This window comes from Hippichthys cyanospilos, chromosome 10 (assembly GCF_059441005.1).
Source record: "Hippichthys cyanospilos isolate Australia breed blue-spotted pipefish chromosome 10, RoL_Hcya_1.0, whole genome shotgun sequence".
NCBI lineage: Eukaryota > Metazoa > Chordata > Actinopteri > Syngnathiformes > Syngnathidae > Hippichthys > Hippichthys cyanospilos.
This window is the reverse complement of record NC_142378.1, coordinates 12561812-12586681: the sequence shown is the minus strand read 5'-3', so window position 1 is coordinate 12586681 and position 24870 is coordinate 12561812. Positions and strand designations below refer to the sequence as shown.

General features: G+C 37.9%; 2 protein-coding genes across 9 annotated transcripts in view; one reads left to right on the top strand and one right to left on the bottom strand.

Moving 5' to 3' along the window:
• Positions 1-15828, bottom strand: part of homer3b (homer scaffold protein 3b) — a 40802-nt gene extending 24974 nt beyond the window's left edge. Inside the window, exons 1-3 of one of the 2 annotated variants that reach the window (XM_088424759.1) lie at positions 15413-15828; positions 13894-13939; positions 700-856 (exon numbers count right to left, since the gene is read on the bottom strand). In XM_088424759.1, the coding sequence (XP_088280885.1) occupies positions 700-856; positions 13894-13916 (180 nt within the window). In that variant the 5' untranslated portion in view covers positions 13917-13939; positions 15413-15828. The remainder of the gene's footprint in view (positions 1-699; positions 857-13893; positions 13940-15412) is intronic. The other variant, XM_088424760.1, reaches the window with a different exon arrangement.
• The window catches only part of klhl26 (kelch-like family member 26), a 28646-nt gene extending 4249 nt beyond the window's left edge, over positions 1-24397 (top strand). Inside the window, exons 1-3 of one of the 7 annotated variants that reach the window (XM_088424758.1) lie at positions 19187-19419; positions 20229-20428; positions 22603-24397. In XM_088424758.1, the coding sequence (XP_088280884.1) occupies positions 19339-19419; positions 20229-20428; positions 22603-24199 (1878 nt within the window). In that variant the 5' untranslated portion in view covers positions 19187-19338 and the 3' untranslated portion in view covers positions 24200-24397. The other 6 variants (XM_088424752.1, XM_088424753.1, XM_088424755.1 and 3 more) reach the window with 6 other exon arrangements.
• The last annotated feature ends 473 nt before the right edge of the window (positions 24398-24870 follow it).

The window sequence follows — 24870 nt, the reverse complement described above, 5'->3', positions numbered from 1 at the left end:
ATACATTGTGTGGTTCAAAGAATGTCAAGCAGACTGATTGGCCCCCACACATTTTCACCTTACCAAATCTGGGCCTCTTTGAAACACGTTTGGATACCCCTGACATAGATATTTTGTAAATGACATACAAAAAAACCCAAACTTTAATATAGTCTAGCTGCACTACGTCAATGACGTACAATGACAGGCAGAACAATGAAATGCACTTCCACTAGATTTACATAATTGAGTATTCAGTTTTTTATATTTTCATTCAATGGTGCGTTGTGAGATTTTGGCTCAAAAAAGGTTGGGAGACTGAATAGATGTCACATCTCACAGCTATCCAAAAGACCTAAGTGAAAACGCTTGTAAAATGTATGCTCTCTAACTTTATCAAGTGAACCATTTTATGGGCGGGGATTAGTGTCACAAAATGCCAGTTGCTTTAATCTGTCCCTAATAGCTTTTCATAGCAGTGTCAACAAGAGGCATTAGTGCTTTAACCAGTGGAAAGTGCAGATGAAATTCTTAAGCGCAATATAGATCCTCGGCACTGATGTACACAAACTCAATAAAACTTGCACGAGACAAAAAACTCGACAAAAAAAGCCAAATCAAGATGCCGTAAGTGATGTGATTTGTGCATGACACACCCACATGCACATACTTTACATATGCTCATAAGAATACCCACATGTGTGATGGGATCTCACTCACTTTAGTCCCGCCCACACTGATGATGCGGTAGACGTTGCGGCATGCATCATAGAAGAAGGACACTGTGACGGCATGCTTGCTGGCTGGCAGCCAGTTGCGTTTTGTAGCCGGGTCAATCAGGAAAACATGAGCCCGGGCGCTGAAGATGGGCTGCTCCCTGTAAAATACATGAATATTGGATGTTAATGACCCAATTCATTCACAAGGCCTAAAAGAGGCAACATGCTTTACAATGTGCAACACCCTTGACTGCTAATAAAGGCCTGCATGGATAAATATAGACTTACCTGTTCCTACAAGCTATCCATTCCTACTATAATATTCATTTCATGATCAATATAACAAAATGAATATTTTTACGATCTACACATTTAACATATATACCAGTTTTTCTTGTAGCGATGGCTTATTAACATAATAGAGTTAATAAATTAGTTGATACACAATAGACCATATCCACAATAGACCATATCCACCTGAGACCTAGCCTATTAATTTGTGTCCACTGGACGTTTGTTTTTGGTCTATATTTCTTTTATTCACTTGAGCTACTAAGTCTTTTGTGTGCTCTGTAGAGGTCTTCCTTAACCTTTGCAATGATATCTAGTGTGTTTAGGTGGGAAGAAATGTACTTTGCTGTTTGCTGAGACAAAAAGGACACAACAGGGGACATAATTGAATAGGCTGGGTCACAGGAGGTTAAACCAGTGGTCCCCAAATACTGGTCCACAACACTTGGTAATGTGCCGCAGAACTATCACACCCCCCACAAAGAAATAAAAATAAGCAGAATAAGAGTTAATCAGCAATATAAATTGCGACCTGATCGGAAATATGCTCTGCCAACAATTGGAAAAATGCTACCAATGTATCCTAGTTAAAGGGATGGTGGAATATAGGGTGTATAAAGATGCTGCTTTTCCGATAGCTCAAATACAGGAAAATTTGAATATAATTCGAAAATAAAAACACTTTTGTTTCTTTACTTTATTTGTCTTTTATTAAACCTACAAATGTGTCAGATCATTTTGCCCGAATCTGTATAATCCATGTATACAATGAGATACCTTTAGTGCACTTTTGTGATCTTAATGAGGATAATATAGGCCAGCGAAAGCACTGATCTTATATAGAATGTTTGTTTAAATGGGTCGGCAGTGGCAAACCGCAGCATTGTTCCATGTGGATGTGCTTGAAATTACCCAACATTTGCATACAAACAATAGTCATTGTTGCTAAAGCTGCAATAATAGACAAAAGCAGCAGGGCTCAGACATCCCTGGATGTAGTTTTCCTCCATGTTACACCAGAAAGAGACTTACGAGCTATAGATGATGAAACAAAACACATGTTTAAAAATATATCAGCATCGCAAAAACACAACAGCTCATGGTTGACCTCTACAAATTAGTTGGTAAATGAGCCACTTGATGAGTTCAGTAAGTAGTCCATAAAAGATTAAAAAAGAGAGAGTACTGCAAGCTTGAATTAAGTAAGGATATACAAATTCATCTTAAATTTATTCAGAATTTCTTGGAAAAGTTAAAGAAAAATCTGCCTGCAATTGCTGACAGCATGCTTTTCCTGCGAGCTCCAGCTCACAGATGGCAGGAATAAACATACTACGGAATTGGGATCTATTCTGAAGGGACAACATTTTTGGCTATAGATAAAGTATTAGCAGAAGCCACAAAATGAGCTGAAGAGAGAAGACACACAAGCAAAAGAGGCGAGAGCCAACTGGAATGCATACTGTAATTTAAATATGGTTTATACTAATTATTTTACTATTTGAGTGGAGAACAGCCAGGTCCCTTGATCATTGCTAAAAAAAAATAAACATGCATCATTCCATGTGGCAATTCCCAATCAGAGTGCTGTGGCACACTGGTGTGCCATGAGAAAGAGATCATTGGTGGTGCCGTGGGAAATGTATATAAATTGCTGATATTTATTTCACAAGACATGGCTTTCTGCAACTGGATCTGCAATTTGTAAAGTTAAAGAGGCTGAAAATTTGCCCAGAGGAAGTCAATTTGTGAGTAAATTGACATTTAGTATTCCTAATGTTTGCGTCATTTAATTTGGTAGTGTACTGTGAGATTTTTCTGAAACGCCGGTAAAAGGTGCTTAGGCTCAATAAAGGGTTTGAAACGGATTCAGAGGGATTAAATGAAACGACTTTCCCTCAGCACAGCCCCTTCAATGGCACACTTGACATTAAATTGCACTCAAAAAAAGAAAAAAAAAATCAACAGTTATTCTGTGATTATTTACTCTCATTCCAAAGGATGAAACAGCAGAAGTGGTAATGATAACATAGGTCTAAAATACACAGAACTTTTACAACAAATAATAAAGCTTCAATGATCATGAATAAAAAAATAATTCATGCATAAAGTAAACAAAATGAAGACCAATAATACAAAAAAAAAAAAAAATAGAGCTGGCACTACAATGCTAATTGTCTCAGAGCTTGTGGTTCTGCCCATTGGTGCTGAGTTTATATACTAACATTTTGTTCTCATACTATTTGAATCCAAAAATATTCTTCTGAATAATTTAACTGTCAGCTGAAAGACGATGACCAAGCTGGGATTCTGACTTAAGTTTTATACTGTACTTTGCCTCTGTGCATATTTAATAGGCCCCTTCAACGCAGTATCAATCCAAAGCAGTTCATTTAATCATTGTAGTGTATACCATTCATGATTTTGCCTAGTCACAAAGAACATGGAGCCTCTCATTGACATACTAGGAAAGTAAGGACAGTACACATTGGTTCTGGAACTAATCAGAAGGCAGAGTACTCAAAGCTAACTCAAGCACAGGGAGAGGAAGCAAATTCCACAAAGAGGAAAGATTAAATCTAAAACCTGGGAAACAGTAGTGTTAACTACTTAACTGCAGTGCAGTAAGAAGTCTGAACTAGACTTAAACATTCTGAAGCACTATAATACAATTCGACAAGAGTAAAAAAATGGGAACAGAAAGCCAATTCATCATATGTTTACTCTTGTGTTGCAATGCAAGCTTGCGCATTGCAAAAGAGACACAGAAACACTCTGGGTTAGTGGGATGGCTTTATTTCTGAAGTGATGACAACAATGTGGCCAATTGTGGACATTTGTGTGATGGGTGGAAATGTGCACGCCAACATGATCCGGCACATTCCATGCCATGTCATATGTTTGGCACAAAAGAACCAGAGCAGAACAAGCAATCACAATGGCACCACTCAAAATAAGAGAGAGAAGAAATACTATCAAGATATACAATACTGCCAAAAGTATGACAAAAACCACATATATCTTCACCATGTGAAAATGGAGAGATACAGTATATGGGAAATGTGTTCCTATCACAGTTTACAATCTTTTGGCAAATTGTTGGCATACGGGGGATTTTTCTTTGTTGATTTTGCAAAAACATCCATGATAGAGGCAGAGGCAATATTCGGCAAAAATTACTTTCAAAGGGTAACTAGTTACAGTTCATCAGTATCTAAAAAGTAAATATGATTAACTGAATGACTCATAAATAACTTAATGACTCATAAATATGGTTACAGTTTTGAAAAAACAAACAAAAAACACCAATAAAATCAGAACCGGATTTTTCACTGTGTTTAAGCTTGTTATATGGTGTAGTGCAACATTATTTTAACTTAATATTTATGGGAGTTTATGACATAACTGACAAAATGTAGCCCAAATAACTTTTAAACTTAGTTCTATTCACTCAGTGTAACATAAAACTATAAAACGGCTGCCATGCATATTCAACAATTGATAAATATTGTCCTTACAAAAAAAAAATATATATATATATATATATATATATATATATATATATATATATATATATATATATATATATATATATATATATATATAGTAAATTCAATTAATCAAACTGGTAGGCACCACTGAGAGATATTTTATGAGATGAAAGTCACAGTGGGTGACTCCTGTTTTATTGTGATGTCACAATACATTAAGTCAATATGCCGGTCATAACTTATATGCTTGTGTTGTGCTTCTCGCAAAGAATAGTTCAAATAAAATTAAAAAAAAAACTGCCCCTTGAACTTGTTGGTCTGATGAAAGCAGCTTCAATTACCAAATCATTACACTATTTCGATATGTTACTGGAAAAAAATACAGTTATTAACACAGTTTATTTATAATGCCAAATAATTTATTAACTAAGAGGTTTGTCCTATGACTATCTTCTATCAAAGCCACCAAGGAACTGCAGAAGACTTGGAACAATAGACAAAACTGACAGAGGCAACATATACCTAATTATCATGGATAAAGGGACTTAAAACAACCAGGAAAAGTGTGTTATTTTCCTCAGTAAAACCAATTACCTGGCTGAATAACAGACAAAAGAATATAAGCCAACTGAATTAATTATCATCTCAGCATACAAGATTCAGTCCAAATTTCCACTCTATCGTCCTCTCATCTTAATGAGAAGTGATGATTGACAGCCCATCAGCTCCAAGTCGTCACACCCAATCACACGGGGATGAAAATTCTGTCATTTATATAGCTTGGCTTGTTATTGCTTTATGAAAAGCCGTTCAAGCTAATCAGCTCAGAGAGGAATCATCACATGGAGATTTGACGGAACGAGCAGATTCAACTAGGATTAAAGTCCCCCCTGAGGTGAGGACAAGCAAACACTGCACAGTAGCTCAACAGTGGCAGAAAACCTGTCTGATACGATAACCACTGTTTCAAATCGAAGTACTTTGCAACCTGAAACTTTACATCTTTTTGCATGAGTTTAAATCTGAAAGGGAGGCTAGAAAATGTCAGCATTCTTATAGGATATTTAAACACAATTACAAGTTTACATTACATTATTAGTGAAGAAAATATGAATGTCCAGACCCCGATCAGGTGATCAGAAATTGAGCATAATCACATCATTTTCAGTTCATCAAAATCAAGGGTAAAAGGTCGGGTTTTAATTTTTCATTACTTTTATCATTCTTTTAAGTGCTCCAAAGCAACAAAACAATAGACGGATACACAGACTTTGTCAAAAGAATAAAATACTATTCAATGCCACAACAGGGTTAACAACAGCGGAAGTGAAGGCAGACAGTCAAGGAATATTCTGATGGTTGTTATGGGAAGCTAACATGAAGCTAGCGTCAAATAATGATAATGTCATGTGGAGAAACAGGCAATGGTGACTTGCGATGTGTGCAAATGGAGCATTTTGCGTGGCGGAAAGACAACAGCTGTGTTTAACTCCATACACCACCTGAAAAAAAAGTTTTTTTTAAATTTGATTGAAATGTTTTTACTTGGTGGTGGCATGGTGGGCAAGGAGTTTGCACGTCTGCCTCACAGTTCACAGGTCCCAGGTTAGCTTCCCGGCTCCATGTTCCATGTTGTATGTTCCAAACCCACTTCTTCAATCGCCAACTTAAAAAGTCTGATCTTGGGATAGTTTTGTTCAAGCAATACATTGCCGAGTTATTGTATCGGGACTTGGTATCGGCCGATCCTCAATATCAGGTGTATTGGACTCAGACTAAAGTGCAAAAAAAAAAAAAAAAAAAAAAAACCCAACTAAATTATTACAAAAAATGTCATTGAGACATCTCTAGAAGAAAATAAAGAGTTCAACCACTGCTGTTTTCCTTTGAATTGTTGCCAGTCCCTGTGTACTCCCCACACTGTGAGCCTGAGGCCTGAATTGTGTGACAGGTCATCTGAATCGATCAGTAACCATGTTTTTCAGGTCATACATACATCCGTTCCTGCACCCCCTCCATCATACACATCCACTGCTGCTCAACCATGCATGAGTGCGCAGAGCGCGCAAGCAGATTACAGTTCAGTAATTAAAGGGGTCGCAAGCATGCTCAGTTATGTTTATTTAAAGACATTGCTTCTTTTGCTTGTTTACTTAGCTTGGGATACACTCCTGGACGTTTATAAGTATACTACAATGGATGTACTTCACAAAAGGTTTATTTATTTATTTTTTTGAAACAGGAACATTTGTGTTATTTCACAGGAGGAAAAAAAAAGAAGGGCAATGAGTAGAGTCTGTGGTCTATGGTCACAAATTGATTACCTCTCTGACATGCAATGGCTACGGAAAAATTGCACATTGTTAAAGTGGCTGTGCTTAAGTATAATTGTGAATATTGGTGTCAGACAAAATCATTGTCAAGTGAAACATTTTGCGACCTCTCCATACAGAGAGCTATTTCACATGACAGCATAGCGACCTTTCTTTACGTTCCTATGGCAATTGTTTCTATGTGGGGCGTCATCATTAGAGAGGAGCATTAAGTCACTTTCATTGAGAACAAATGTGTTTGTGTGTTTCAGCAGCACAGTAAACTGAAAGGGAAAAAAAAGCATTTTCGAATTATAAATGAGAAAATAGCCCAAAGTGATACAAAAGAATTGTCCACACACCATGCATTAGGCCATATATGCAAATCATGTCTTGAACATTACATACCGTTGGTAGGGGAAAAGCAACACGCTTTGGAATCTGATTGTTTAAAAATATAAAAAATAGATATCACCAGTATTTCTTTCCCTTTCTATTATTATAACATCAGTTATTATTATAAATGGAATTAGTTATCTTTTCAATTGTCAGCCCAGAAAATATCTTGTCCAGGGTCTTTATTATTCATATTTGCCTGATAAATTAATGTTAGCTATTTTTATCATTTATTCATATTATATGTCAATGTTAAGACGGTCCATAGAGTTTGTATTTGTTTGGGGTGCGGCTGAGCTGTTGAAGAGCTCAGCTAATTTTGGAGGTGCATGTTTAACTAGCTGCCAAACAATTGCAGATGTTACTGTATGGTAATAAAACAATATATTTTGGGAACTCTGGACGGCTGGGAGCATAAAATTTTTAGTTGGCTCTTGAGCTGAAATATTTTTGTAAATGTGGCTTTTACAAAAACAGTCTATTGTTTGCCTTCTAATTGCTCTGTGAAAAAAAAATACAAAGTCTGGATGAACACATATCCAAAGCAACTATGCCTGATGTAGGATTGTATAATAAATCAAATTACTTTGATTAATTTGCTTTAAAAAAAAATCGATGTGAAAATTAGGTACATCCTGAAATTGATGTTTTGCAAAAGTAACAGTATGCCATGAGTCATTCACATGTTTACAATAGTTATTATCGATTTCGCCCATTCGGAGACATCCATTTTCTTTTTTACTCCAGTGTTTGAAATTACCGGTAAATAAAAAAGCAAATAAGCAAAAAATAAATAAATAAATAATACATCTTTACGATTGAATGAGGGTGGCACCTCACAGTAAAATGGACCTCCTGCGTTCAAATACAGCTCGCTCCAGCCTTCATGTTTGGAGTTTGTATGTTCTCCCCAAGCCTCGGGCCACTCTGGCTTCCTCCACACTCCAGTGCATGGCAGGTGTATTGGACATGCTAAATTGTCCTTAGGTATGTATGATTGGGTGCATGAATGGTTGTTTGTCTCTGTATGCCCTGCAACTGGCAATTTTTATAACTCAAGCATGTAAATAAATATTTGCTGGCATTATTACTTCAAGTGAAATCAATTAAAATTGTTATAACTAGTTAAGATCCGAGATTTTATTTTTGGGCCCTGGTGTGTGATTATCTTCATGAACTATCAAATCCTACTTTCCTATAAACACAGAAATAATGATGACAATAGTAAGTATAAATGTAAAGGTCATTTGTACTAACAAGTATAACTAGTTCAGTCTTTATATGAAAACAAAGAGAAAAGTCTAGTGCATTTAAGTTGTTGTGATGTGTATTTAAGGTCAGAAAGACTGTGAGGCAAAACAACTCTACAGGGAATTGAGTTCAGACAAGCCAGCAGGAGAACCAGATGGAGTCCTCCAGTGGTGTAAAATTCTTTGGGGAAAAGCTTTTTCATGACTTTCTGGGGCATTTTCTTTTTCTTTGTCTGTATCTTTGAATTCCTGTGCTGCACAAATCTGCGGCAGCGTGGGCCTTATCACCCCTGGATGAGCTGATCTGTTGCCAGCTGATGTTTGTACTACTATTCTGTACCTCAAAGAAACAGCTCAAGTTTGGCCTCGATAAGACCTTTGTTTAATACTTCGCCATGGCCGAGTCAAGCACTATCTAAGCTGAAGGCTCAAGGTTAACATTTCCTTTAAGTCAAAAAATGTGTCTTCAAATAAAACTAGGCTGAGAAAGCACACAAGCCTGAGGCTGTTAGCCACCTTTCATCCTGATAAATGAATTGGCATTAAACTATCAGATGAATGGTGGATGTGGGTGTATATACAGTATGACAGTGGCGCTGATGCAATGTTGATCCATTAGCTTTTAAAGCTAAACAAGGTCAACGATTCTGAGAGCTCAAACGCTTCTCTACGCTCATACATTATACAGCGGTGCCTTGAGATATCTTTTCAGCGACCATGATTGTGACTCAAAACGTTTGTGACTCAAATCATCTTTGCCCATTGAAATTAATATGATGTCACAATGTGTTCCCTAATGCAAATTCAGCAGGGGCATAACTTTTAAAGGGGAAGTCAAGAAAAAAAATGTCTTTACAATGATAAGTTTGTATTTGCCTCACTAGTCAAAACACAGCATTTTGATTAGTAATGTTGTATTTGTGTAATAAATCAACAAAATCCACCAGTTTTTATTCATCCCTGGGGGTGGCCATTTTGCTACTTGCTGTTAACTTAAAATGACAACACAGTGGTTTATCTGAGTTTGCAATAATAATCAGAAAACCCTGTTTGGTCTAGTGGGGCTGCATGGAACATATCGTAAAGAAATTGATTTTGGTTGACTTCCCCCTTTGTTTTTTTGTTGTTGTTTTTTTTTTTCAAAATGATCTTATAGTCAGTGTATGTTAGAGCAATTCTGACAATTAAATTGTGAATTTACAGAAAAACACAAGTGCGTTAAAAAATCTCGATCTCATCTGATTTATCCCTACCTTGTCTTGAAACAATGTAAATTAGAACAATAACAATAATGTATTTGTATACTGTGTGTACAGCTTTTCTGGACGCTCATAGATGCTTGATAATTCATATATTATGCATGCACTTGTGCAGTCACACTTATGGTTGCAAGCTACATTCTGGAACCTGCCCTACAACCTGCTGACGAAAGCATGAATGCCACTAAGCGCCAATGACCCCTCCGACCACCACTAAATATCCAGACATAGCCCAGACACAGACATAGCGTCGGGTGACACTGGAGGCAAAATGGGGGAAGCGTCTTGCCTGAGGACACATTTCTGAACGGCTTGCCCTACTTCCTGAGCGAAAGCTATCCATATATTCAAAAACAATTGTGAATGATAATGTTGTATAGCAGTCAAACCTGGACTGGACTAGCTCTTAAAATTGTCTTTGGACTGAGTTTTGTTCGTCTGTTGCTGTTGTTTTACAATAAGCAGCCAGGTCTTCCTTTTCCGACCCAGACTCAATCAACCGCTGTGAGCAAGCAGCAATGAAGTGTAAAGTGACTTGAAGATTAACTAAAACACCATTTCCCAGTGCTTATTTTAAAACTAAGTAAAATGGGAGTTTATACAATTGTGCGGCACTCAAAGTTGCAAATGAAGTCGTAAACTATCTGTCAAAATACAACAGTAACAGAAAATTACATTACTAATGTACATATGAACAAACAAAAAAACTACTTGTGACAAAACTATGTGTTCAAAAAAATAAAGCATGCACCAAGGAAGCAGGTTACGACTAATAGGCAATCTTTACTTACCGGTATGACTAAAGACAACTGCCCCTTTTTTTAATGATGGCTAAACTTTTTTGTGATACTTTTTCTTAGCATAAAAAATAAAAATAATGCAAGAGAGCTTGCAAGTTTCACACTCAGAATGTATGAGTTTTGACAGCTCTGTAGATAGCTACATTGACTCTGCTTACATGCAGTCAATATTTGGGTTAAGGTCGGGATATGTCAAAATTTGGGCTTCTCAAACATTCTGAATATTTCAAATTTAATGCAAAGAAGAAAGGTACTTCAATAACTACATCACAACACCACCCACATTGGATTGGTTTATTTTTCTCCCGTTTGCAAAGATTTCATACATTACAACCAACTATAGATAACTATACATAATATGTGTAAAACTATAAAAAAAAGTTTAATTTTGAAGGCATAGGACCCTTAAATTATAACCAAAAACACATGCTATAGTTGTCAGATTAAGAAATCAAATACATACTGTACAGTACATTACGTTTCCCTATCAGTCAGTTCTGTATTCTGTATACGCGCTACAATCGAGTTTAAACAAGCACATCAGTTGCACGTTTTTTTTTTTTTTTTTTTATAAATAACCATCTGTGCGTTAAGAAGAAACAAACCTTGTCCCTTGATATTCACACTTTTTTGGAGGTTTTATTGTTTTGGCAGATTTTGTTTTGTTTTTTGGGGCATTTGTCCAATGAGTTTTCTTTGTTCTCCAGCCAACATGTTTTCAAAAGAATAAAAAGAATCTTACACCTGGCCACATAACAGCACCAAACCTATTCCTCACCTTGAGTTTTTTGCACAGTAAAAGGAAAATCTACAGCAGTTCTTTTTTTTATATAAGCTCAAAAGCACACAAACGCTAGAAATCTTGCAGAGAAGAGACAAAGCACTCCATGTGTGAAAAAGCAGCACTTATGTGAAGGTCAGGCAGTCGTGCGGGAGAATTGACTACTTTTCTTTTTGAAATTGCCCTCCCACTGTGTAGCTCGTCAGAGGTATGTAAGGACACAACGTGTGTTGTGTGTTTTCCGATTGTTATACTACAAATGAACTCATTATGTAGCCAAAATTACAAGGTCAAAAAATGTTCAATGACTATTGGCACAGAAGAAATACGTATGAACTGAGCTATAACAAAATCTATCACGATTAAGGCCATTTTATATCAGGACATCAACATATCACAATACTGTATATTTGCCATTCTATATGAAAAAAAAATCACTGCATCGCTTTCCTCACTTTGGATTCACTCTTTTGTAATGTTATTATGCAGATTGCAAAAGTTAGAATCAAAACTCAAGACTGTTGTGGAAACAAAGCACATTATTCATAAATGTATACATACCACCTGTATGTGTTCAATATACTATGTATAGCCATGCATTCATTTTTTAACCTCTTCTTGATTAATATACTTTTAATCTTCTAAACCATTCCTCTCTGCAGACGGTACACCGTAACAAACATAAACTTTCCCATTTACCTATGTGTGTCACTTTATTTAGGATAATTTTCTCTCCACCCTTTTTCAATTGCCTGCTATTTTGGACACCCTTTCCTTTAAAATGAGTCCAGTCTGACTTCAGTGAAAAGTTTTTCTATCGCATAATAACGACCTTTCAGGTATAACAATAGTATATTAGCTTGGCGAGTAGTATGCTAATTGCTCCTCATATTCCCTTCATGAGAATGATGTAATAAATTGTGTCACAACATATCATCCACACAGACTGCTTAGGTCCCCATTTATATGAAGGCAACTTATTATACATGCTCATTAATGATTATTTCACAAGTGATTAATCTGTCTTTTTTTTCAATTAATTGATTAATCAGATTTGCTCAAGTACTAGATCCAGACATTGCTGGATAGAAGCTTAGGAGTGGAATATGGAATGGACTGCTTGTATGTTAGTGTTGATATTAGAAAAGTGTGATGAGACTGATAAAATATTTTTTCTGATATTGGGGCGATATCTGATATTAGTATTCAATCACAGTGTGGAAAACGCATAATATGATTTAGTTACCGGTTTAATCTGTAACATGTAGTGTTAAGAAAACGGACGCAACACTTGCACAAACTCAATTCCTCTCGTGCACTGACCAAAGCAAAAAACTTCCTGTACATTGCGCTGGTTGATTATAAAGCCCACACTGAAGAGTAAAGCTTGTGTATTCTGTGCTTGAAACATACACCATCTTTTGAGACACCGATGGTCGGGCATTTCTGATACACCTTTTGTTGTAACAAAGCACATAAAACGTATAATAAGTGATCCACAATAAATAAGTGGACTCGTGACCACTTACTATGGTGATTAAGTAGATTAAATGATCATAAACTAAATTTGCCCAACCTGACACACCAGATAGTTTCCAAAAGTCCAAGGTAATATGGCGTCAACAACTATTACAACAATGGCAAATACTTTAAATAAATAAAATAAGTCCTTGAATACAACATTGACTACATTTGTGCTCCAACATGAAAACTACAGACACAAGGTTGAAATGAATACTGAATACTGTAACTATGATTCACAACACATCACACACACACACACATTCCACAATGAGAAACATCAACAAGGGAATTGGGAAATACAGTAATTGTTTGAAAAAAACTAGGGATGGGCACACTGATCCCAATTAGTAGCAGAAAAAGACCTAATGTTGCCTGGAGATTCTTAAACGTTTCAGACATCATTGCAAAAGTGGGTGTGCTATACGTCACAGCTCTGACAAAACAAAAGGAGTGCCAAACCGCATTTAAAGTCATAGTAATATAACAGGTATACAGTGCATCTGGAAAGCATTCAATTTTTCCACATTTTGCTTTTATAGACAGGGTTGAATTTTTCACACATTTATTAAAATGTAATAAGAAATTGAATGTTCTTAAATCTTCGTAGCCTTTGACACGAAACTCAGAATTGAGTTCTGGTACATCATGATCACTGATCATCCCAAAGGGTACAGAAATATTTCTGCTACTTTGAAGGCTCTGTGGCCTCCATAATTTGTAAATGCCAAACCCTGGGAATAGGTTCCTAGAAACATTGGCCTTGCACATTATTTTTTCATTTTTCCACTAAAAAAAAATGCTTTTCCACAATGTCAGTATGGGGTTTGTGCGTACAGTTTTGAGGATTAAAATATCTATTCCATTTTATAATGAGGCTATAACAACAAATTGTGGAAAAGGTGATATACTCAATACTTTCCAGATATAATATAAATAGACTTCTGTCTTTTATGGACATCATCGTAGAAAAAATATGCTCATAATCGCAGCTTCCATCTTAATCATCATTGAAACAATAATACTAATCATAAAGATCGTTACAGATCACTTGTTGCCCATCCCTGCCATGCATGGCAAGGGAGTGTGTGTACCTCTCTCTGTGTAGTGGGTACATTTTATTGCTGGATGTCAACTCCTCTGCAGCAAAATCAGAAAACAGTCAAGCACACAGAGCGTTAGGCCAAGAATGACATTTTACACAAGTATTCACAGACACGATCTCGCAATATACAATGAAACCTCTAAATTGAAATGCCAGTGAGTGAAGTTGCACATCATTAAAAGTAGCTGAAAAATGTGTAGGTCCACCAAAGATCATGCAAGAATTCATATTTCTTACAATACTTCGGTTCTAGTAAATGTCAACTTCAAAATGCAATTTGCTTTTTGAATTAGTTATTTTGAAATAATAGCTATCAAACCAGAAACAAAACCTCCTGCGACATAGAAAGTGCTAAAAAAACTTGAAGGTCCACCAGAGATTATGCAAGAATCCGTCATATTTCTTACAATACTTCAGTTGTAGTAAATGTCAATGTCCCGATGTAATTTGCTTTTTGAATTAGTTATTTTGAAATAATAGCTATGAAACCAGAAACAAAACCTCTTGCGACACAGAAAAGCAATCTCAGGAAAAAAAAAATGTATTGTAGATGTTCTTTTTTGTTCTCCAAAGTACCAATTTTCAGCTAGGCTGAAAAGGCCAGAGAGAAATAGTCGGCTTAAACAGCTGAATGTCAGCGCTGGCTGACATTTGCCTTGTTGGGACGTGAGGTGGCATTCACTAATGCCAGTGGATGTGGATTATCTGATAATACGTTTAATGTTTGTGGACAGAACTCTGATGTGATGTAAGAGGGTCAATGGATGCTGTTTTTGTTTGATGGACGGTTCTAAACTCTATGACTTGTTTGATTTCTCAAACGTGAAACAGAAATAAATAGTACTAACAGTACAGTATTACCGTACATTCAATCAGTACTTGGTGATGAAAATCACAATGCCAAACAGAACTGGTAGATATGACTGCATTTTGCCCATTGTGCTAATTTGATTATTTGAGTTCTGACTACGAGAAAACTGCACTTAGGACAGAAGGTGACAGTGTTTGAATCAAACAGCAAGCATAGGCCAAAGCAAATATATACACTCTACAGCTGAAGCAACACAGCACAGCTTGAGCTTCCCCATGCAAATAAACCAAATATCCACTTTAGCTGTAAAGCGGTCCAGTCGTGTTTGAGTTTGTGCTGTGGATGGGAATGGAGGAATAGAGAACAGGAAATTAGCGTGGTTGCTGCAAACTGCAAACAAGCGTAACCTCTGCTTGTGTTTCATCACATGACTGTAAAGTTGGAATACCTGAAAGTCTCTAACATGATGAATAGTATCTATGTACATTTTACATGCCAAGCATGCCCCGCGCGCCTGACCTTCGTGGGGTCACGCGGGTCAAGACGTCTAAGAAACCAGGTCATGCTTTTAAGTTCAAATGGCGGAAAACAAAAATATGCATGCCAAGTCGTGCACATTTCTTATCGCGGAGATCAGTTCTAACGTCCTCCATTTGGACTAGACAACGGCGGAGGGAACATAAGACGTCAAACTTACCCCATGCTCGGAGGATCTTCAAATGAGAACTGAATGCCGAAATCGGTTTCCAGTGAAACCCCCCGTCTATTGTTCAACCTCGATCCCCAAACTCTTAGTGATTTTACAGCAAAGTAAGATATTTGTGCAAGCGGGCGAAAGCACTTCCGACTCCCCGTCTTTCTTCCGACAGGAGTCCTCTCTTCTCAAATCAGTTGTAGTCCAGCCTGCCTCCCTTTGTCCCCGGCTTTTCTCAGCCAACAACGCGGCGGCAGTGACTCCGTGCGTAATTGCGCGCAGGGAAGTGTTTGACAGCTTTAGGATCTGCGCAGGGACTAGAAAGCCGAAGAAAGCCGGAAAAGAGAGCGCTTTCGTCCTAAGTTCCTCCGGGACTTGAGCTCGGTTCTTCTCCCACCACTGTGCCAAGTCACACTGGGATCCCACTAACACTCATTGGTGGGAGCGTTGTCAGCGACATCTGCTGTTCGCAAAGCGTAAAACATCATGTTCCCCGCCCCCATGTCAAAACCACGTCGATTCATCTAATCAGGAAAAAAGTGTAATTCACTTTCCAAATTTACTGGTTTAGATGATGAGTGCACAATTTGTGGGAGTGAGTCAGATAATTTGACATTTATTCTGCAATTGTTGTATATCATATAAATTTTAAAGGCATTTTGAAATATAGACGTGAAAAAGTTGCCATTGCAATTGATATAAAACATTTAATTACGTGTTATGTGTTTTGGCCTTCGTGGGCAATTGCAAATAGAAAAAAAAGAATCTCCAAATCCAATTCAAATGTTCACATATGTACTGTGTAATTTATTACGTACATAATAAACACGTACATTGAAAATCATTGTTACGTCGCTGTTTCTTGGTGAGTTTTTTTTCCCAATTGGCCTTGAATTGAAGATAACTGTATCATACATTGTTATTGCTTTATTTCATTTTTCCCCGTTGTGGTAGTTGTTTTCACTGTGTTAATCAACATTGTTTTCAATCAATGTCCTTATTGTGTTTTGTTTCGAATCAGTTTTAAGATTTGGGGAAACAAATAGTAGGTACAGCCCTACAAACTCAATCAAAGCAAAATACAAAACACGATGTGTGTCCCAGTTCAATTATTTCTATGTAATAAATTTGTCTGAGAGGTGATCATTTGAATCGTGTAAAACTGCACTGCACCATACCGAGAGCTGTTTCGTTTACGACTTGCGGATATTTAAAAAGAAAAAAAAGCTCTCGGTATGATGCAGTTCTACACATCTGCCAACCACAAGACAAACAGAGCTTAGCTAACAGACAATGTAAGAACTGAAATTGTTTTTGTAGAGATACAATGATTAACAGCTAATTGATTAACAAAATAAGCAATGCTATTTCTTAACAACTGATAGAGATTCAACAAATAAAAACCAACTACGTGATCACCAAGCAATTGCTAATCATTTTTAAACTATTGATTCAGCATTAGTTTAGCATTTTAGACATATCAGTTCTCACAACTGAACTTCTATGCAGTAACTATATAGTGTTCGATTTATGTAGTCCTTCATAAAAGCAGACCCATCTTTGTGATGAATCAAAGCATTTTTTTTTCTTTTGCAATGGAATGTAACAATCTGTATTTTTGCCTAGTATATGTCATAATATGGACCAAACCATGAAAGGAATCATAAATGACTGTGCATTTCTGCATTGTTAATTTACATTGATGTCTTATTTTTGAATAAAGGGATGAAAACTAAAATGTGATTTTAATTAGATCACTTAATTAAAAAAACAAAATAATCAACAGATTGATTCTATATCGAATTAATTATTGGTGGCAGGCCAAATTTCTACTGCGATTTATACAACTGAAAATTATATTTAACTCAGATGGCCTTTCACTCATTCTTTATTTAATCATCACAGCCCATTTCCTCCTGCATGAACATTCCAGCTGAGAGACGCTTTAAAAGAATTAGACACCCCTTATTAAATATGATTTGGAGACACTTGGTTATGTGGGCAAAGCAGAAACAAACCACATAAGCAATGAGTGCACTTTGTTTGCACTGATTTTCTTTCTTCTTCTTCTTCTTGGCAATTTAGTAAGATAAGTTGACAGTGTTCGAGAGAACAAGATGAACCAATGGGCCCTAGGCATACACCATTGGCAGCCAAGTGTGATGATGCAGTTGTCTCTTTAGTGAAGATGTTAGAAAAGGCAACGGAGAAGACAAGATAATGGGATGCAGGAACTCAAAACTAGCCAAAAAAACAAAACGCAAATGTGATTTTAGACCAAACTTAATAGCAATTAGCAAAAAAATCAAATACAATAAAATAAAACACAGCATGGGCAGATAATCTTAGAACAAGACATTAAAAAAAACCCAGCAAGTTACCAATTTAGCTGCATGAGTTATTTCAATATTTTCCACATCAAATGGCTGCATACTCTCACAAAACCTATCACTGATTTCCACATGTAAAGAACCTGGCACTTGTAGAGAAAAAAGTGTTACTCGTAAAACAGTCAGGGCTGAAATGACCATCGAGTATACAAAGCAGAAGCCTAATGGGCCAGTTTCTTTTGGGCCAATGCACTGCTATTAATTTGTTTTCCTCTATGAACATGCACACACACATACCAATGCATGCACACATACAGTAGGTGGTGTGGACCATCCAGTTGCAATCAAAAGCTCCATTTATTTTGTGCCAGTCCAGCTCTGTGTACAACAGTCATTCTATTAATGTCCTAGTTGTTCTATGAGAGCTCTGAATGCAAAGGGCCCACCAGTGCATGGACTTAGCTCTTAGTTCTATGAGCATTCATTATTTATCAATGCTTGAAATGAAAGGCTTTGAGTTTTTATGAAGGACATGAACAACAAAAGAACAGAATCTGATTTATTTACTATCTTTGATAGCATAACCATTTGAGTAAAAACTCAATATCATTGATATCCATGTTAAGATGATCTTAGAGTCAAGCAAAGGGGCCAATATTGTAACCAGTATTGGTAATATGTAAGTGCATTTAATCAAGTTTTCTCACATCTAATTCAACAACAACATCAGCTAAGAAAATGGATGGATGGACATTTATTACAGTTGTTTGATGTCAAATCATAAAGCATTTGAGAAATTTTTTTGACATCCTTGATATCCATCCATCCATCCATCCATCCAACCATCCATCCATCCATCCATCCATCCATCCATCCATCCATCCATCCATCTATCCATCCATCTAAACCGAGTATTCTTGTGGTTCAAAAATGTCAATAGCAATGAAAATTTACGAAGTAAAACAATCGAGTAGAACAGTCGTTTTAGTCGTGTGTTCTAGTGGCATGAATATTAAGGCAATGATGTTCATAGTTTTTTTTTCCAAGATTGCAATGTACCATCCTGATACACCCTTAACCCATTTCTACCCACCCATCACAAAAGGGACCATAAAGAAAACTCTATTTATGAGACTCTATAAGTGATTTTTCAATCGTTTTTCATGAAGTACTGAAATACTACAATGTGTAGATGAAACGTTATCAATGCCACATGTTTAGAGAATATTGTCACATGACCGAAAGATGGCAGGCTCAAAGCTCCAAAAATGTTTCATACACATGATCTTTAAGATGTCGAGTGGTTCTATTGCATTTGCACTTACTCAAATCGGTTATGGCATATGATTTTGATATTTTCATGTCCAGGAAAAATGTGTGCTTAAATGGGTTAAGACTTTGGCTACGTTGTGCCCCCAAGCGACCGGAAACTGTCAGTACAACAGGAGGGCGTGTAATAAAGACGGCTGGATATGACGTTACCGATCACAGCAACCGTCTACAGTGGTCGATTGCATTCTACTGTTACTTAATGCACTTAAGTTTGAACATGATGCCCTGAAAGCGAGCCCCGTTCATTTTCTCTTGATATATCGCAAAATGCTCGATGAGGTTCCCCGTGTGCTAGAAGATGGCGAAGTCGGATGGTGGGGCTATAGCGTCGACACATTCGAAGAACAGGTGAGCGAGTTGACGTTGAAGGCTATCAGACGAGTTTGTGATGATGGTTCGCTCTGCGTTGCCTTTCCTCTACCGGCCTTCCAGCCAGGTTAGGAACTCAGAAAACATCGATGATCAAACCGGGCCTCCACACTCCGCGGTTGGGGCTAGGCTAAGAAAAGCCGTTGATATCCATCGATCATAATTCAGTAACGTTCGGATTGTTAGCGTACTAGAACATGTAAATGCGAGATTTACAAATTATGAGCTGAACTCAACCGTAATGGGCATTTCCATTGCAGTGTAAATGTTTTATGTGCCCACATGATTTATTAAAGATGAAAGCAAATACTGAGCAATGAAAATACTGAAAAGCTGTAGTGAACTGCGACCAACTCTAAAAAAATAGCTTGTCATCTTTTTACAAAAAAACATTTTTTGTCTTCAGCCTCTCATCATAATGACGGTCATCTTCATCAACTGGCTACATCAGTATATCATACAATTATTCTCCTGAAATGAAAACAAAAAAACACTATTATCGATATTTGATTAAGATTCTCGTGTTTTATATACGGTTGTAGCTTGTGCTTACAGACTGAGTGCACTAATACAAAATAATAAATGCAGGTGCACTGCAGAAACTAGAAATTGCCCTGCATAAATATATAGTAACTATTGCCAGTGAAATTGTCAGATTGACACATTTGTGGGTTCAACCACTACATAATCTTGTCTGGCAGACCCAAAATGTAAACTTAATTCTATGGGGTTCTGAAAATCATATCAGAACACATTTGAAGATGCTTTGTTTCACTCAAAGTGATAAGGCCTTTTTCTGTTTCAGTATGGCTAGCAAGAATAGCAACCTCCGCTGCACGTTTTCAGCCCCCAGCCACAGTGCCACTCTGCTCCAGGGCTTGTCGATGTTGAGGGCTCAAGGCCAACTTCTTGACGTGGTTTTGGCCATCAATGAGGAGCGCTTCCAGGTCCACAAAGCTGTGCTGGCCGCTTGTAGTGATTACTTTAGGTCAGTGCGGATCACAGGATGGTTTCAGATCCAACTTACATTTTGAATTCAAAGCACTTAGCTGATGCTTGCAATTTAAAGCAAAACACTTTGCGCACCTTGACTGAAAGCAGTTTCATGGGAAGAGAAAGGTAATGAATGTACTTGAAAATGGCAGACACAACAAATTTCAAAATTATGCTGCTCGGAGCACATTCTGATCTGCATGTATACAGGAATTGTGACATTTGCAAGATGAGCCATGGTTGGTTGTTATCTGAGCCCTGAGCACATGTGATGTATTGTTTCTACTTAAAAGCAAGTGGCAAAATCTTTTAATTTTGAAGATATAATCTGTACATAACAAATAATGATTATCACTTCTTTTTTTAACTGCTGAAAATGGCTAAAGTATCCCGTGAATAGTCAATTAATGTTCAATTAACCCATTTTAACAGTTTCTTATTTACCATTACTAATACTGCCCTTACGATTACCACCATCCATCAATTTTCTAGCGTCACTTTTCTAAACAAGGGCCGCAGGCTTGCTGGTGCCCATCCCACCTCATTTGGGGCAGTAGGCGGGGGATACCCCGAACTGGTTGCAAACTCCACACAGTAAGCCCGGAATGAGGTGGATTTGAACACGAGTCCCTGAACTGTGAGGTGGACGTGCTAACCACCGCTCCAGTGTGCCGCTACGATTACCATCTCTTATAAAAATGATTATGAATGATTCTTTTCTGTGTTGCATAGGAGCATCAACTTTTTGGACGAAAAGAGATGGAAATAAGTAACATTTATGAATGGACGTTGGATATATATAGAGAGTCTTGTTGCGTGAATTCCTATGCAGGCCTGTGAAATGTTGCAGAAAAATAAATAATAAGGCCAGCCCCTTGTGAAAAGGTGAAGAACCTTACCATTCTCATGTTAAGAACTCTGACCTTGTTAATTTAGCCATTTTCGGCAGAAAGTTAATTTTTATATAAATAATTTGATAACTAATTTTTCCTGTACAATTAATGCCTTGAAACACACATTTTGCCACTTGCTGTCAACTGAAAATGACTGAGCTAAAGGCTCAGGTAACTACCAAGACTGCTCAACTGTTTTCTGGTCAAGTGACCTTTGCAAGATGAGTCGTGATTGGTTGTTACCTGAGCCCTGAGCACATGTGCTCAAGGCTCAGATAACAACAAGGCTCAGCTTGCGAATGTCACATGACTAAACCCACAAAACATGTTAGCCATGATTGGTCTTTATCTCAGCCTTGGGCACATGTGATGTCATTTTCACTCAACAGTAAGTGACAAAAGGGGTTTTTAACCCTTGTGCCTTCATTTTAAAAAGACTACCGTCGCTTTTTTTTGTACCAACGTGGTACCTGCTTTTGAGGGCAAGATAATTTTAAGATTTTTAATGAATTGTTTTTTTCTTAAAACCACTCAAAATGTTCATGTATAAGATATATCCATACATATGTAGTTTTTATTTTGCAACCCTCTACCCTCCAGAACAATATATATCCAAAATCATTACTTTTAAAAAAAATAATGGAGCTGTTTCACTCAATGTTCTGTCCATTCATATGTAGTTTTTTATTTTTGAATGCACCCCTCTGTGACTTTTAAAAAAAATAAAGGGGCTGTATCAAAAAAAAAAAAAAGACTTCGGATTACTTCATACAACATATTAGAGCTTTGAATGAGTCAATAACGCATGACAAAAATAAATTCCATGCAGTTTTTTTTTTGTGTGTGGGGGGAGAGCGATGGCACTTATAGTGGAAAAACTCCTAATGCTGTTTGGTGTACCAATTTGGAACGTATGCGGCATAATTATTTAGTACGCCAAGCTGCAAAATTTAAGACTTTGCAGCATGGTTGTATTTTGAACTTCAAAATGGTCATATAATTAGTCGAAAGTTTCAACTCTCTCGTGTTTTTGTTTTTTTCAATGCTTTCTCCTTTGATTTCACAAAGAAATCATTGAAAAGGTACCACATAGGTACCATGTATGCATAAGGGTTAAAGGTGTTAATGATACTTGAAAAAATAAGTAACTCATCATATTAACTAACCCTAACCCTAAAAAAAAAATAATTTTACTGCTGAATGGTTAAATAAGTGCTTTATCCCTTTATGGAAGGCTGCACAGTATGATTTCCAATGAATTGTATTTATGTTGCAGAGCCATGTTCACTGGAGGCATGAAGGAGTCAAATCAAAATACCATTGAGCTGAAAGGTTTGTCCGCCCGGGGCCTGAAGCACATTATAGACTTTGCTTACAGTTCGGAAGTCACTTTAGATCTGGACTGCATCCAGGATGTCCTTGGAGCAGCTGTTTTCCTTCAGATGGTCCCAGTTGTGGAACTCTGTGAGGAGTTCCTCCAGTCAGCCATGAGTGTTAAGACATGTCTACACATTGACCAGGTGGCGACCACATTCAGCTTGTCTTCCCCTAAGGCGTTGGTGGACGCCTTCTTGTTCCGCCACTTCCTTCAAATAGCCGAGGAGGAGGACTTCCTGCACATGCCGATGGAGCGCCTCGTCTTCTTCCTGCAGAGCAACAAGCTGAAGAACTGTAGCGAAATAGATCTCTTCCACGCGGCTATTCGATGGCTCCGGCACGATGAGTCTCGCCGCGCTCAAGCCAGCAAAGTCCTCTGCCATGTGCGCTTCCCTCTCATGCGTTCTTCTGAGCTGGTGGACAGTATTCAGACGGTCGACATCATGGTGGAGGATGAGCAGTGCCGCCAGTACCTCCTGGAAGCCTTCAATTACCAAATTCTTCCATTCCGACAGCATGAGATGCAGTCGCCACGCACGCTCATTCGTTCTGACGTCGTATCTTTCATCGCCTTTGGCGGCACCCCGTACACCGACAACGACCGCACGGTAAGCACCAAGGTGTACTATCTCCCCGACATTGCTTCGCGCCAGTTTAAGGAGTTGACCGAAATGGACACGGGGTGCAGCCACGCCTGCGTCGCCGTCCTCGATAACTTTGTGTATGTAGTTGGTGGGCAGCACTTACAGTATCGCAGTGGTGAGGGGGCTGTCAACAGCTGCGCGCGCTTCGATCCGCACTTAAACCAGTGGCTACGCATTCAACCGATGCAGGAGGCCCGTATCCAGTTTCACCTTAGTGTCTTGAATGGGAAACTCTATGCCACTGGGGGGCGCAACCTATCCGGAAGTTTGTCATCTGTGGAGTGCTACCACCCAAATAAAAATGAATGGACCTACGTGGAGCCATTAAAACGCAGGGTTTGGGGTCATGCAGGCACTCTCTGTGGAGAAAAGCTCTACGTCTCTGGTGGTTATGGTGTCTCATTAAATGATAAGAAAACCTTACACTGCTACGATCCCGCGACCAACCAGTGGGACTTCAGAGCGCCTATGAACGAACCCAGAGTTCTGCATGCTATGATATGCTGTCAAGATCGTGTATATGCTTTGGGGGGACGCATGGATCGTGTGGACCGCTGTTTTGATGTGCTGGCCGTCGAGTATTACGACCCACAGAGTGACCAGTGGACCACCGTCAGCCCCATGAGAGCGGGGCAGTCCGAGGCTGGCTGCTGCTTCCTGGACGGGAAGATATACATTGTTGGGGGATACAACTGGCACCTTAACAATGTCACAAGCATCGTCCAGGTGTACAATACGCAGACTGATGAATGGGAGAGAGATTTGCACTTACCCAAATCCTTTGCTGGGATTGCCTGTGCACCCATCACACTTGCACAGACACGTGTTGAATATCTGACCTCTTGGCTGTGAAAATGCACATCATTTTGTTTCATATGATTCAGGACAAAGACGAGGTTAATTTTATTACCAAGTAAGTGTCCTAGCACAGTGGGTTTTGATGTGAAGTATGTTCGTCATTACTTGAAATGTGATTTTTTAAAATATTTCCATCATTTACATTTGATTTCTTGGCAATTTGATTGAGCTAAAAACTCCAGTCAACACTGACTTTGATTAGTTTTCTTGGAAAAGTATATCCTCCTTAGACCCAGCCTATTGTGTCCGCTGTGGTGGGCACCAGCTCATCAGAATTTTTCGCAGAATCCTAATAATGACCCTGATCATTTAAACCAGGTGTTTTGGTTGAAGGGAAACTTAAAAAAAACAGTATGAATGGTGGCTCAATATTACATACAAAATAATGTTACTGCTGAAAATAGCTAAATTAGCGGACTTTAACAATACAAGGCGTGCTGCAAAGTAACCATGCTGCCATGTTATGTACCCTGGTTTATTTCTGGACATACAATATGTTTTTATTCAATGCTAAAGCTTAGATTTTGCCTTGATTCGGATCATCTGACTGTATGCTGTATTCCTACCGAAAACCACTAAGTCCCAATCTTTTTTCCCTCTCACTCTGCTCACGTTGAGGTCAAATGTATTCAAACTTTATCATTCCTGTTGTGGCAGCAGTCTGA